At 54.4% G+C, this 11,959-nt stretch overlaps 1 protein-coding gene across 2 annotated transcripts in view; it reads left to right on the top strand.

The window, feature by feature from the left end:
* Positions 1 to 9,085, top strand: part of ARHGAP1 (Rho GTPase activating protein 1) — a 29,544-nt gene extending 20,459 nt beyond the window's left edge. For both annotated transcript variants that reach the window (XM_012001391.1, XM_012001392.1), the window contains exons 5-13: positions 3,602 to 3,733; positions 4,806 to 4,892; positions 5,075 to 5,173; positions 5,434 to 5,541; positions 5,617 to 5,693; positions 5,898 to 5,975; positions 6,389 to 6,517; positions 6,698 to 6,801; positions 6,941 to 9,085. In XM_012001391.1, coding sequence (XP_011856781.1) covers positions 3,602 to 3,733; positions 4,806 to 4,892; positions 5,075 to 5,173; positions 5,434 to 5,541; positions 5,617 to 5,693; positions 5,898 to 5,975; positions 6,389 to 6,517; positions 6,698 to 6,801; positions 6,941 to 7,129 — 1,003 coding nt within the window. In that variant the 3' untranslated portion in view covers positions 7,130 to 9,085. The remainder of the gene's footprint in view (positions 1 to 3,601; positions 3,734 to 4,805; positions 4,893 to 5,074; positions 5,174 to 5,433; positions 5,542 to 5,616; positions 5,694 to 5,897; positions 5,976 to 6,388; positions 6,518 to 6,697; positions 6,802 to 6,940) is intronic.
* Positions 9,086 to 11,959: the final 2,874 nt, after the last annotated feature.

The raw sequence follows: 11,959 nt of genomic DNA, 5'->3' as shown, positions 1-11,959 counted from the left end.
GGAGGTGGAGGTTGCAGTCAGCCGAGATTGCGCCACTGCACTCCAGCTTGGGCGACAGAGCGAGACTTTGTCTCAAAAAAACAAACAAACAAAAAAAGACTTGTGCCCACCTCCCAGGGTTGTTGTGGGCATTAGGTAAGAACACACGACTGGGCATGGTGGCTCACGCCTGTAATCCCAGCACTTTGGGAGGCGAAAGCAGGTGGATCACGAGGTCAGGAGTTCAAGACCAGCCTGACCAACATGGAGAAACCCTGTCTCTACTGAAAATACAAAATTAGCCGGGTGTGGTGGCGGGCACCTGTAATCCCAGCTGCTTAGGAGGCTGAGGCAGGAGAATCACCTGAACCCGGGAGGCGGAGGTTGCAGTGAGCCAAGATCATGCCATTGTACTTCAGCCTGGGCAACAAGAGTGAAACTCCATCTCAAAACAAACAAACAAACAAAAAAAAGAATATACATGAAATCCATTGTGTACCTTTTTAAAGCATTATAATTTAGAGAGTTTAGAAAAATATATGTAGCCATAAAGAAAACATATATAGATAACTGAAAAAAAAAGTCTCCCACACACCCACCATCTAGAGAGAAAGTTACTGTTAATATTTTTGTGTAGTAATTTCCTATTTTTTTAATAATGTATATGGAACTGTATAGTCAGTTTGGTATCTTTTTTATTTTTATTTTTTTTGAGACCGAGCCTTGCTCTGTCACCTAGGCTAGAGTGCAGTGCCATGGTATTGGCTCACTGCAACCTCCACCTCCTGAGTTCAAGCGATTCCCCTGCCTCAGCCTCCCAAGTAGCTGGGATTACAGGCGTGTACCACCACACTCAGCTAATTTTTGTATTTTCAGTAGAGACAGGGTTTCATCATGTTGGCCAGGCTGGTCTTGAACTCCCCACCTCCGGTGATCTGCCCATCTCTGCCTCCCAAATTGCTAGGATTACAGGTGTGAGGCACCACACCCAGCCTGGTTTTGTATCTTACATAACACTTTTTTTCTGAGCATTAAACATTCTTCAAAGATATCTTCTAAAAAACCTTTTATTGACATCTAATATGCTGGCAGAAAAGTGAATACATTATAAGTGTACTGTGTGAATTTTCAAAAACCGAACACATCTGTGTCACTCACACCCTACAAAGGGTATAACCACTGTTCTGACATCTGACTTCACAGATTCATTCTGTCTGCAGAAATGTCCTGTGAGCTGTTCTATGTATGGTTGTCACGTGGTTGATTTAACCAATTCCCTGCTGTTGCAGTTAGCTTAACACTAGATTTTTTTTCCCCCATCATAAAATGGGCCATGAAGAACAGCCTTCTACAAAAATGTTTCTGTTCATCTCGGATTCTTTCCTTAGGACAAACTCCCAGACATATTTTTACAGGGTCAGAGAGTATGAGCATTTTATAGCTTCTGATAAACATCACTTTATTTCCCTACAAAAGGCCATAACCTCCGTCAGTGGATGAGAGTATCTGTTTTCACGACAATCTTTGCTATTTTTGTAGTTGCAAAATGCAATCTCTTTATGCTACAGCTCTTTGTAAACTGCAGTGCTCAGTGTGGAGAAGCGGTAAATGACCACGTACTGGGGATCCCAGCATCAGCCACCCCACGCCTGCCTGTGCTAGCCCAGCCTGGCACCCATGGGCCAGTTTTGAGCATACTCTCTCTGGGTTAGGTCAAGCTCTGGCCACTTCACCAGGCTTCTCTCCTTCCCTGCCTCCCCTTGGAAGTCCTTAGCATTCTGTCTGCCTAGCCTCCCAGCCTGGAGTAGTGTCCCTTTGGGAGCCTAGGAGCTGTTTGGCCCACTAGAAAGAGGGCTTTATGGCCAGGCACAGTGGCTCACGCCTGTAATCCCACCACTTTGGGAGGCCAAGGCGGGCGGATCACCTGAGGTCGGGAGTTCTAGACCAGCCTGACCAACATGGAGAAACCCCATCTCTACTGAAAATACAAAATTAGCTGGGTGTGGTGGCACATGCCTATAATCCCAGCTACTTGGGAGGCTCAGGCAGGAGAATCGCTTGTACCCGGGAGGCGGAGGTTTCGGTGAGCTGAGATTGCGCCACTGCACTTCAGCCTGGGCAACAAGAGTGAAACTCCATCTCAAAAAAAAAAAAAAAAAAAGGAAGAGGGCTTTACATGCACCCCCCTCCCTTTCCCCAGTTCTTGTTCATTCCATCCATACCTCTCAGTGTGCTCAACACCAGGTGTGTATATGTTTGTGCTGAGCTCGTAGATAGCGTGTTATGAGCATAATAGGGAACCAGAGGAGTTGGGGCTCTTTGGTCCACTAAAGGCCCAGTGACTGGAGCAGGTGACTCTCTGGCCACCCCATCCCCTCTCATGGGCACAGTGTTTTACCACCGGCGCTGGAGTTTGTGTGTAAAAGGCAAAGCTGTCCCGTGGTCAAGAATGCAGGCTTTCAACTGGGTGCAGTGACTCATGCCTATAATCCCCCAGCACTTTGGGAGGCTGAGGCAGGAGGATTACTTGAGGCCAGGAACTCAAGACCAGCCTGGGCAACATAGTGAGACCTGTCTCTACAAAATAAAAACTGAAAAAATGAGCCGGGGATGGTGGCTCACACCTGTGGTTCCTGCTACTCAGGAGGCTGAGGCAGGAGGAGAGCTTAAGCCTGGGAGGTCAAGGCTGCAGTGAGCTGTGATCATGCCACTGTGCCCCAGCCTGGATGACAGTAAGACCTTGTCAAAAAAAAAAAAAAAAAAAAAAAAAAAAAGCAGGCTTTGGTGTTAGACACTTCACTTCCAGGATCTACCATAGGCTGTGTGACCTTGGATCAGCACTTGACCTCTCTGGTCATTGCCTCCATTTGTAGGATGGGGATTACATCAGCCTCAGTTATAAGCAAGGTATGAGATAATGTATGTGAAGTGCTTGGCAGACACTAAAAGCTTAATACTGAGAAATGGTGACTGTCATCATTATTGATTCAGGGAAATCCTGATTCAGGGGAAACGTCATTCCCATTTTCACTGCAGGCCTAGGAGTGCCTGGGTTAGGGTCCTGGTCTCCTGACATCTAGTTCCTGCTCAAGAGTGAGAACTGTTATTATTATTACTATTATTGAGATGGAGTTTCACTCTTGTTGCCCAGGCTGGAGTGCAGTGCCACAATCTCTGCTCACTGAAACCTCCGCCTCCTGGGTTCAAGCGATTCTCCTGCCTCAGCCTCCCGAGTAGTTGGGATTACAGACATGCACCACCATGCTCGGCTAATTTTTGCATTTTTAGTAGAGATGGGGTTTCACCATGTTGGCCAGGCTGGTCTGGAACTCCTGACCTCAGGTGATGCACCCGCCTCGGCCTCCCAAAGTGTTGGGATTACAGGCATGAGCCACAGCGCCCGGCCCGAGAACTGTTATTATTGTCATTCCTCTCCCCAGCCACTACCCTGGGTCTCCTCCACGGGAACCTGGTGACTGATTATGAGCCAGAACAGACTGTGCTAGGGGCGGGCCGTGGGGAAGGGGCTGTGACATGGCGGGAGACCCCTGGGGCTGTTTTCTGTCTTCACGGGGCCGCCCCTATGCACAGGGCAGGCCTGAGCAGGGCTTTTCCCTGGAAGGTACCTGAAGCACACCCTGGACCAGTATGTGGAGAGCGACTACACGCTGCTGTATCTGCACCACGGCCTGACCAGTGACAACAAGCCCTCCCTCAGCTGGCTCCGTGACGCCTACCGGGAGTTTGACCGCAAGTGGGTTGGGGCATGGGGCCTGCACAGGCAGATCCAGAGGCAGCGGCTCTGCCAGCTTCCGGGCTGCCCTCCACTTGGGCATGAGCTTATTCCAAGGCAGGGGGCGGCGGGGGCTGCCATCTACGTCAACGAAAAGAATCTGCAGTCAGATCACCCTGGGCTTAAAGCCCAGTTTCTCAGCTTATTCGCACTCTGACCTCTTGTTTTACTTAACCTCTCTGAGCCTCCTGTTTTCTAATCTGTAAAATGGGACAGTGGGAGATGCTGCCTCCCACTCCCAGCAACCACAACCAGGGCGCAGAGGAGGCGGCAGCTCCCCCTTCCCCCTCCCTTCACCCCAGAGGCCAAGTCCAAAGTCTCACCTGCACCAGGAAAGCAGTCAGGAAACGAAGCACCTGGTAGTTCTCCTCGGGCAGCGTCTGGAGGACCTGCAGCGTCTCTGCCACCCTCTGGCTCTCATCAATGTCTATGAGGAAAGGGGGCCCAGGTTATAGGGGCCCTGGGCTGGGCTGGTTCAGGATGCTCTGACGCAGGCTAGAGGGGAGACCCCCCAGCAGTCTTCCCTGGGAGGCACCTAGGCCCGAAAGCCTGCAGCGCACCTGCCCTAAGTCCAGCCCCAGGCCCAGCAGAAGAGAGGAGGACTCTTCTGTAAAATGGGACCCTTACCTCGCATGCTGGCCATGTGTGTTCAAATCAGAAAGTATGCACTGAGGCTGGGTGCGGTGGCTCACACCTGTAATCCCAGCACTTTGGGAGGCCGAGGCAGACGGATCACTTGAGGTCAGGAGTTCAAGACCAGCCTGGCCAACATGGTGAAACCTCATCTCTACTGAATACAAAAGTTAGCTAGGTGTAGTGGTGGATGCCTGTAATCCTAGCTACTCAGGAGGCTGAGGCAGGAGAATAGCTTGAATCCGGGAGGTGGAGGCTGCAGTGCGCTGAGATCACACTCCAGCCTGGGTGAAGGAAACTCTGTCTCAAAAAAAAAAAAAAAAAAAAGTATGCACCAGGACCCTAGCATGGTGCCTGTCCTACCACGCCTGCTCCTGAGTTGTCCCTTCTGCCTCTGCAGGTATAAGAAGAACATCAAGGCCTTGTACATTGTGCATCCGACCATGTTCATCAAAACTCTGCTCATCCTCTTCAAGCCCCTCATCAGGTGAGTGGCCATGGGCAGGGCCGGTGGTCCTGGCTTGCTGGAAACTCTGAAGCCAGGAGGCTGGGCAGCCTGGGGACCACCAGGGGCGGCTGGGCTTCGGTCTGAACTGGGTCGGTGTTGAGGGGACAGTAGAGGCCACCGGAAGGGGTCCCCACAACCCAGGCCCTTTCCTCCACCAACAGCTTCAAGTTCGGGCAGAAGATCTTCTACGTGAATTACCTGAGTGAGCTGAGCGAGCACGTGAAGCTGGAGCAGCTGGGGATCCCTCGCCAAGTGCTCAAGTGAGGCGGGTGCGGCGGCCGGGCGCTCGTGAAGCCAGGGTCGCGAGGACGCGTGTCCTGATTCAGAGACCGTGTGGGGCTTAGGCAGAGCAAGCCCGTGTCCTGACCTCTCCCAGGTCTTTGCTGCTGTGGAAAGTGGAGTTGTTAATGGAGATCGCATGAGACGATCCTCCTGACCCCGCGTGGTCAATGCTTGATTGAACTGGCAGAGCGACTCCAGAGCCAGGCAGGGCCTGACCCACCTCCCTCTACTCCTGCAGATATGACGACTTCCTCAAATCCACACAGAAGAGCCCCGCGACAGCCCCCAAGCCCATGCCCCCACGGCCCCCCCTGCCCAACCAGCAGTTTGGAGTCTCGCTGCAGCAGTGAGTATGAAAGGTGGCTAGGCCGTGGCGGGCGGGAGGGGCTGCAGGCCCGGCTCACCAGCCTTGTTCCCGCAGCCTCCAGGAGAAGAATCCAGAGCAGGAGCCCATTCCCATTGTGCTCAGGGAGACTGTTGCCTACTTACAGGCCCACGGTGAGTGCCGGGCCTGCCTCCTCACCAGCCGGGTCTCCCGGCTCCCCTCAGGAAGCTGGGGCAGCTGCTGGGCAGGGCAGAGGGAAGTCCTGCAAGCCTCAACACCCCCACCCAGCCCTGCCTAGAACCCCAAGACAGAGAAGGGGCAGGGAATCCAGCCGGTGCCCAGCGCTTGGAGGCTCACCAGGCCCTAATATTTCCCAGCTCTCACCACCGAGGGCATCTTCCGGAGGTCGGCCAACACCCAAGTGGTCCGGGAAGTGCAGCAGAAGTACAACATGGGTGAGCGGCCCTGGGCTGTGGCAGGGCCATGTGTGTGTGTGACTGGTAGGGGCTTCTCTGCCCTCTGCTGCCCTGTAAATGAGGGTCTCAGAGTCTCTTCCTGCTGGAGGTTTCCGTGGCACTTGGTGTCACGTAAGTCCCCCTTCTGCCAGGCCTGCTGCCTTATCGGTTGGGCTCCCGGGTCCTGGATATAGGCACATTCAGAGGTGAGGAATAAGGGTGGGGTGTGCCAGGCCCCACTCGCCCCAGATGGCTGGAACCTGCATTCTCTGGTCACAGAGGAAGAGGGAGGCAGGTGTCAGAGGGGCTTGTGCAGGGTCCAAGGGCAGTCAGGCAGTGCGGCCCGCATTGTCTGCAGATGGGTGCTGCCCTTCAGGCTGCGCCGAGCTTCTCTCACGCTGCCCCCACCCCAGGGCTGCCTGTGGACTTCGACCAGTACAATGAGCTGCACCTGCCAGCAGTCATCCTCAAGACCTTCCTCCGGGAGCTTCCTGAGCCCCTGCTCACCTTTGACCTCTACCCCCATGTGGTGGGCTTCCTCAGTGAGTCTCCCTCTCTTCTGCTGGGCCTGGGGCTGGACTTAGGGCAGGTGCGCTGCAGGCTTTCGGGCCTAGGTGCCTCCCAGGGAAGACTGCTGGGGGGTCTCCCCTCTAGCCTGCGTCAGAGCATCCTGAACCAGCCCAGACCAGGGCCCCTATAACCTAGGCCCCCTTTCCTCATAGACATTGATGAGAGCCAGAGGGTGGCAGAGACGCTGCAGGTCCTCCAGACGCTGCCCGAGGAGAACTACCAGGTGCTTCGTTTCCTGACTGCTTTCCTGGTGCAGGTGAGACCTTGGACTTGGCCTCTGGGGTGAAGGGAGGGGGAAGGGGGAGCTGCCGCCTCCTCTGCGCCCTGGTTGTGGTTGCTGGGAGTGGGAGGCAGCATCTGTGGCTTTCTGCTGCAGTCCCTGATTCCCTCCACAGATTTCTGCACACAGTGACCAGAACAAAATGACCAACACTAACCTGGCTGTTGTCTTCGGCCCTAACCTGCTGTGGGCCAAGGATGCAGCCATTACCCTCAAGGCCATTAATCCCATCAACACCTTCACCAAGTTCCTTCTGGATCACCAAGGGGAGCTGTTCCCCAGCCCGGACCCCAGGGGGCTCTGAACCTGGCCCCTGCCCCACCAGACCCTTTTCTGGTAGCCCGGGTTTGGACTCTTCCCCCTGGCATCAGGGGCCATGAAGCCCCCTGGAGAGAGATGCTGGAGCCGCCCATCGGGCATGCCCTCCCCCACCTCTGTCCAGCCCGCCTCACGGCCCTGGCGGCCTCGCTGTTACCAGAAGACGTTTTTCTTCGCCTTACACTTCTCACTGCCTCTCTGGACACCTGGCTTTTGCTGGGCTCTCCAGAGCTGGGCTTGGCTCTTCTAACTGGAGGAGGACTGAGCCCCAGTAACCCTTTTCCTGCTTTTTCTGCCTCTGTTTCCCTGACAACTGTGGATGAATCAAATCACTGCCGGCTGGGCTGGTAGCAGGGGCCGCTCCTCCCCTCTGGATTGCTGGGAATGAGCAGCTGAGCTCCTTGGTGTGGACACCGCCCCAAGCTGAGGTGCCTCCCTGTCTGGTAGGCTGCCCTGCTTTGCAGAAGTCCCACTGCATGAAGGCCAGAGTGCAGGCACCCTTGCTCCTATACTGCCCCCAGCAGCTCAGTCTAGGGTATTTCCCCTGCTGAGGAGTGACAGGGCTGGAGCCTGTGTCTGCTTTCTGCCTGCTTCTCTTCCACACATCCTGGGTCAGCCTTTCCCAAGTGATACTGCCCCTGGGGTGTCCTAGCCCCTTGGTTCTGCTGGGACTGGTAGCTTGGATGACAGTGCTCAGAGTCCCAGCATCCACTTGAAACCTCCCTCTCCACCTTCCCGCCCCTGAGAGCTACAGTGTGCGGTGGGATCAGTGACTGGCCGGGTCAGCCTCTCCCTTCCTGGCCTCCTTTCCCACACGGGCAGATCATCAGCCTTCAGGTTCTTGTGGACCTGTCTGTTGTGGAGTCACACTGGCCCCTGCCCCGGCCAGAGGTGACTCAGTGCCTTAGGATCTCTGTGGCTCCTTCCTCCAGCTGGGGGACTCTTAAAGGGGCTGGGGTAGAGGCAGGCTGTGAGTGCCCATAGGAGGGGCAGAGATTGTGCTAATAGATCAGCCCAGATAGGTGGGTTCTAGCAATTTCCCCAGGAGATTAATGGGCTCTAGGGCCCCCCACTTTTTTTTTCTGAGATGGAGTCTCTGTTGCCAGGCTGGAGTGCAGTGGCGCAATCTTGGCACACCTCTGCTTTCCGGGTTCAAGCGATTCTCCTGCTTCAGCCTCCTGAATAGCTGGGATTATAGGTGCACGCCACCATGCCTGGCTAATTTTTGTATTTTTAGTAGAGACAGGGTTTGACCATGTTGTCCAGGATGGTCTCGATCTCCTGACCTCGTGATCCACCCACCTCGGCCTCCCAAAGTGCTGGGATTACAGGCGTGAGCCACCGCACCTGGCCAGCCCTGTTGTCTTTCAAAGAACCTCGACCCCAATGATGGCTGATCTCTCACTCCCACTGTCTCATAGAATTACACTCCTTCCTGGGGACTCCTGTTCCCGTAGTCTTGTCCTTGGGGAGTACAGGGAAGTACCTGCAGTGACCCTGCCCCCATGATCTTGGCCAGGCAGGACAATTCCAGAGCCCATACTGTGGGAATCCTCACTGACCAGCCCAGCCCCATCCACAAACCAGGCTGGGCCTGGGTGTAACTTCGCTGGGCTCTCCCAAGACCATCGGCAGCGCATTCAGCCCCCTGGGGCCTGGGCTTTTGCTGGTTCTCCATCAGTCCCTTGGTCTCTAGCCTCATCCAGGGCTGCTCTGCTCTCCGCCCTCCTTTGTGTATCAAGTGTCGCTCACAGCCCCATTCACTGGGGAGCCTTTCGGATCTATTTGGTCTTTCTCATGCCCCCACTGGTCTGTACTCCAGGGAAGGGGCGCTTGTACTGTGAATCCAGTGTTCACATTCACACTTAATGACTTCCTTGGCACCAATCATGTATTTCACCATTTGCACTTTTTGTATTTCAATAAAAATGGAGATGCAAAATGGCCCATCTGGATGTCGGGGAAATGAGTGGGGCGTGGACGTTGGGAACTGGATGGGAAGTGTGGTGCGGTGGAGGAAAAGGAACAGATGGGGCTTCAGGAAGTCCCCTCCCCAGTCCATCTGCCGCTTCCTCATCTTGTGCACTCGAGTGGTGATGAGGGCAGCTTCCTGACCAGCTTCTAGGCATGGAGGTGTCCACGGCCACCTTCCTGTTGTTTGTACCCCCAGCATTCCAGTGGGCCACCATGTGCTGCATCCTATGACCAGGGCCTCTCTTCTTTTCCCAACTGGAATGTACCAGAAGTTTGAAGGGAGCTTAATCTAAGGCAAGCAGGAGGAAGAAAAGTGGTAGGGACGGTGGTGGACAACGGTGTGGGATCTGGAGTCACACAAGAGTTTAAGTCCTCATTCCCTCACGTGCCAGCTCTCACTGCTAACAGTCATCACTGGCTCACCACCCCTGTGGCTGCTGCTTCATCAGAGGACGGTTCCTTTGAGGTTCAGAAATAATGCAGACACCCCAGGCACATGGCTCACACCTGTAATCCCACCACTTTGGGAGGCAAAGACAGGAGGATTGCTTGAGCCCAGGAATTAGAGACTAGCCTGGACATAGATCTCACATAGTAAGATCCTGTTTCTACCAAAAAACCACATATATATATATTAGCCGAGCGTGCTGGCACATGCCTGTGGTTCCAGCTACTGAGGCGGCTGAAGTGGGGATTGCTTGAGCCCTGGAGGTCAAGGCTGCAGTGAGCCATGATTGCACCACTGCACTCCAGCCTGGGTGACAGAACGAAACGCTACCTAAAAAAAAAAAAAAAAAAATGTAGACAGCATCTAACACCGCGAGTGTGCAGTGGTCACGGGTGAATGGTGTGATAGCCCCAGCCTCATGCAGCAGCTGGGAGAGGGTCCCTCAGCCGGAGCCCTCCCTTCCTGCCCACCCCTCAGCCTGAGGCCAGGCCATTTCCCCTGCCATGCCCACACAGAGGCTGTGACAGATCCAGTTCTCCTATCCTCTCTTCAGCAGGTTTTGCTTTGCTTTAAAGGTTAAGATGGTTATTTACTGCATTTTTTTTTTTTGAGAAGTTTGTTGGTGGGAGAGTAGGCTGGAATTTCACCTCCCACAGTGGTCAGGTTCCAGGTGTGTCTGCTGCTTGCTTGCTAATGGCAATCAGGAGGCTACAGCGGCCCCAGGTGGGCCTGGTTTTTCTCCTCCTTGCTTGTCTGGGCTGGGGGAGCAGCGCCAGAGCTGCAGCATCAGGATATGGTTACAGATGGTGGTTACAAACATTGGGCCTGAGCCCCAGGAAGCAAGTCCCATTCCACAATGCTGGCCTTCCTCCAGGCACTGGGGGCCTCCTCTCTCTCTGGATCTGCTCAGCTAGAGCTGGGTGACTGCAACAGAGAGGCAGTGACCCAGGGAAACAGGAGCGAGGAAACTGTTTACTTGGGTTGGGCTCCTGGCAGGGCCTCTGCTGAGTGACTCAAATGCCCATTTACCAAGGCCTTAGCAATGCTGGCCGCCGGGGTTGGAGTGTAGGGAGATGCTTTAAAGAGGTAGGACACCATTGCTGGGCATGGGGCAACTGAGAACTTTGTTATCGGAGATTCCTGGTTGAAGGGCAAACACCAGGAACAGACTTTTCATCACTTCTGACTCAGGTATTGGGCAACTGTCCTGGTTAGCCACATGGTCAGTGTCACCTGGTTTACTAATAATCAGGAGCTCCTGGCTCCAGGAATAGGCTGGATTTGGACTTTTCTAACCAGCAACCCCCACTTTTTTTTTTTTTTTGAGACAGAGTCTCGCTCTGTCCCCCAGGCTGGGCTGCAGTGGCCGGATCTCAGCTCACTGCAAGCTCCGCCTCCAGGGCTTACGCCATTCTCCTGCCTCAGCCTCCTGAGTAGCTGGGACTATAGGCGCCCACCACCTCGCCCGGCTAGTTTTTTTGCATTTTTAGTAGAGACGGGGTTTCACCGTGTTAGCCAGGATGGTCTTGATCTCCTGACCTCGTGATCCACCCGTCTCAGCCTCCCAAAGTGCTGGAATTACAGGCTTGAGCCACCGCGCCCAGCTTAACCAGCCCTTTTTAATCCTGGGCCCGGCTTCAGCCTGAAGGCGGGTGGGACAGCAACCCAGACAGCAGCTGTCCAGTTCTTGTCAGTTCTCTTTTGCCTCTAGAACCATCTCTACCTCTGGGACCTTGGCTCCACTAATCAGCTCCCTCCCCCAACTATGGGCACAAACTAGAAGAATTAGGAGGTGGGGCTGGCCCTGGCCGGGTTGAGAGGCCTGCAGCCCCACCCCCAGGAGCCAGACAGGACACATCGCGCCCCCGGGGGCTCTTCTAGTCTTCCTGGCTCCTCAGGGACTGCCAGTCAGATCAAGGCAGCTAACACACTTGCATGGACCTTTAAATTCCTGCTACTTCTCTTCTGCTTGCTCAGCCACAAATCCCCCGGATGGCCTGAGGAGCCCTGCACTCCCTGCCTCCCACTGTTGTTTTTCTCTCCAGGGTGAGTTCTGTTACGTAAGAGCAATAAAGAGCTGATGACAGTGGCCTACATTTTATGGAGATTTTACTATGGGTGTATTTTAAATGCATTCTCTAACTGAATATTCAAATACAAGCCCCTGACAGGGGACCAGGGAAAGAGAAATTCTAAGAAGTTTCCTGACCCGGGAAACCCCAGGGTGTACAGCCGCTAAGTGGCCACACCCGACTCAAAATGGGCTTGCCCAGACACTCAGGTCTTTCTGCACTTTCCAATGCACCACTCTCCCCTTTCCCAGACCTGCACTGGGGCAGGGGTGGGGAGGAAGGGGTTACGAGGTCTTCAGACAACCTGCAGGACAGGAGGCTG

Source organism: Mandrillus leucophaeus, unplaced genomic scaffold, assembly GCF_000951045.1.
Source record: "Mandrillus leucophaeus isolate KB7577 unplaced genomic scaffold, Mleu.le_1.0 Scaffold66, whole genome shotgun sequence".
In the NCBI taxonomy this organism is placed as follows: Eukaryota; Metazoa; Chordata; class Mammalia; order Primates; family Cercopithecidae; genus Mandrillus; species Mandrillus leucophaeus.
The sequence above is the reverse complement of the archived record's forward strand: the minus strand, read 5'-3'. Positions and strand labels throughout refer to the sequence as shown.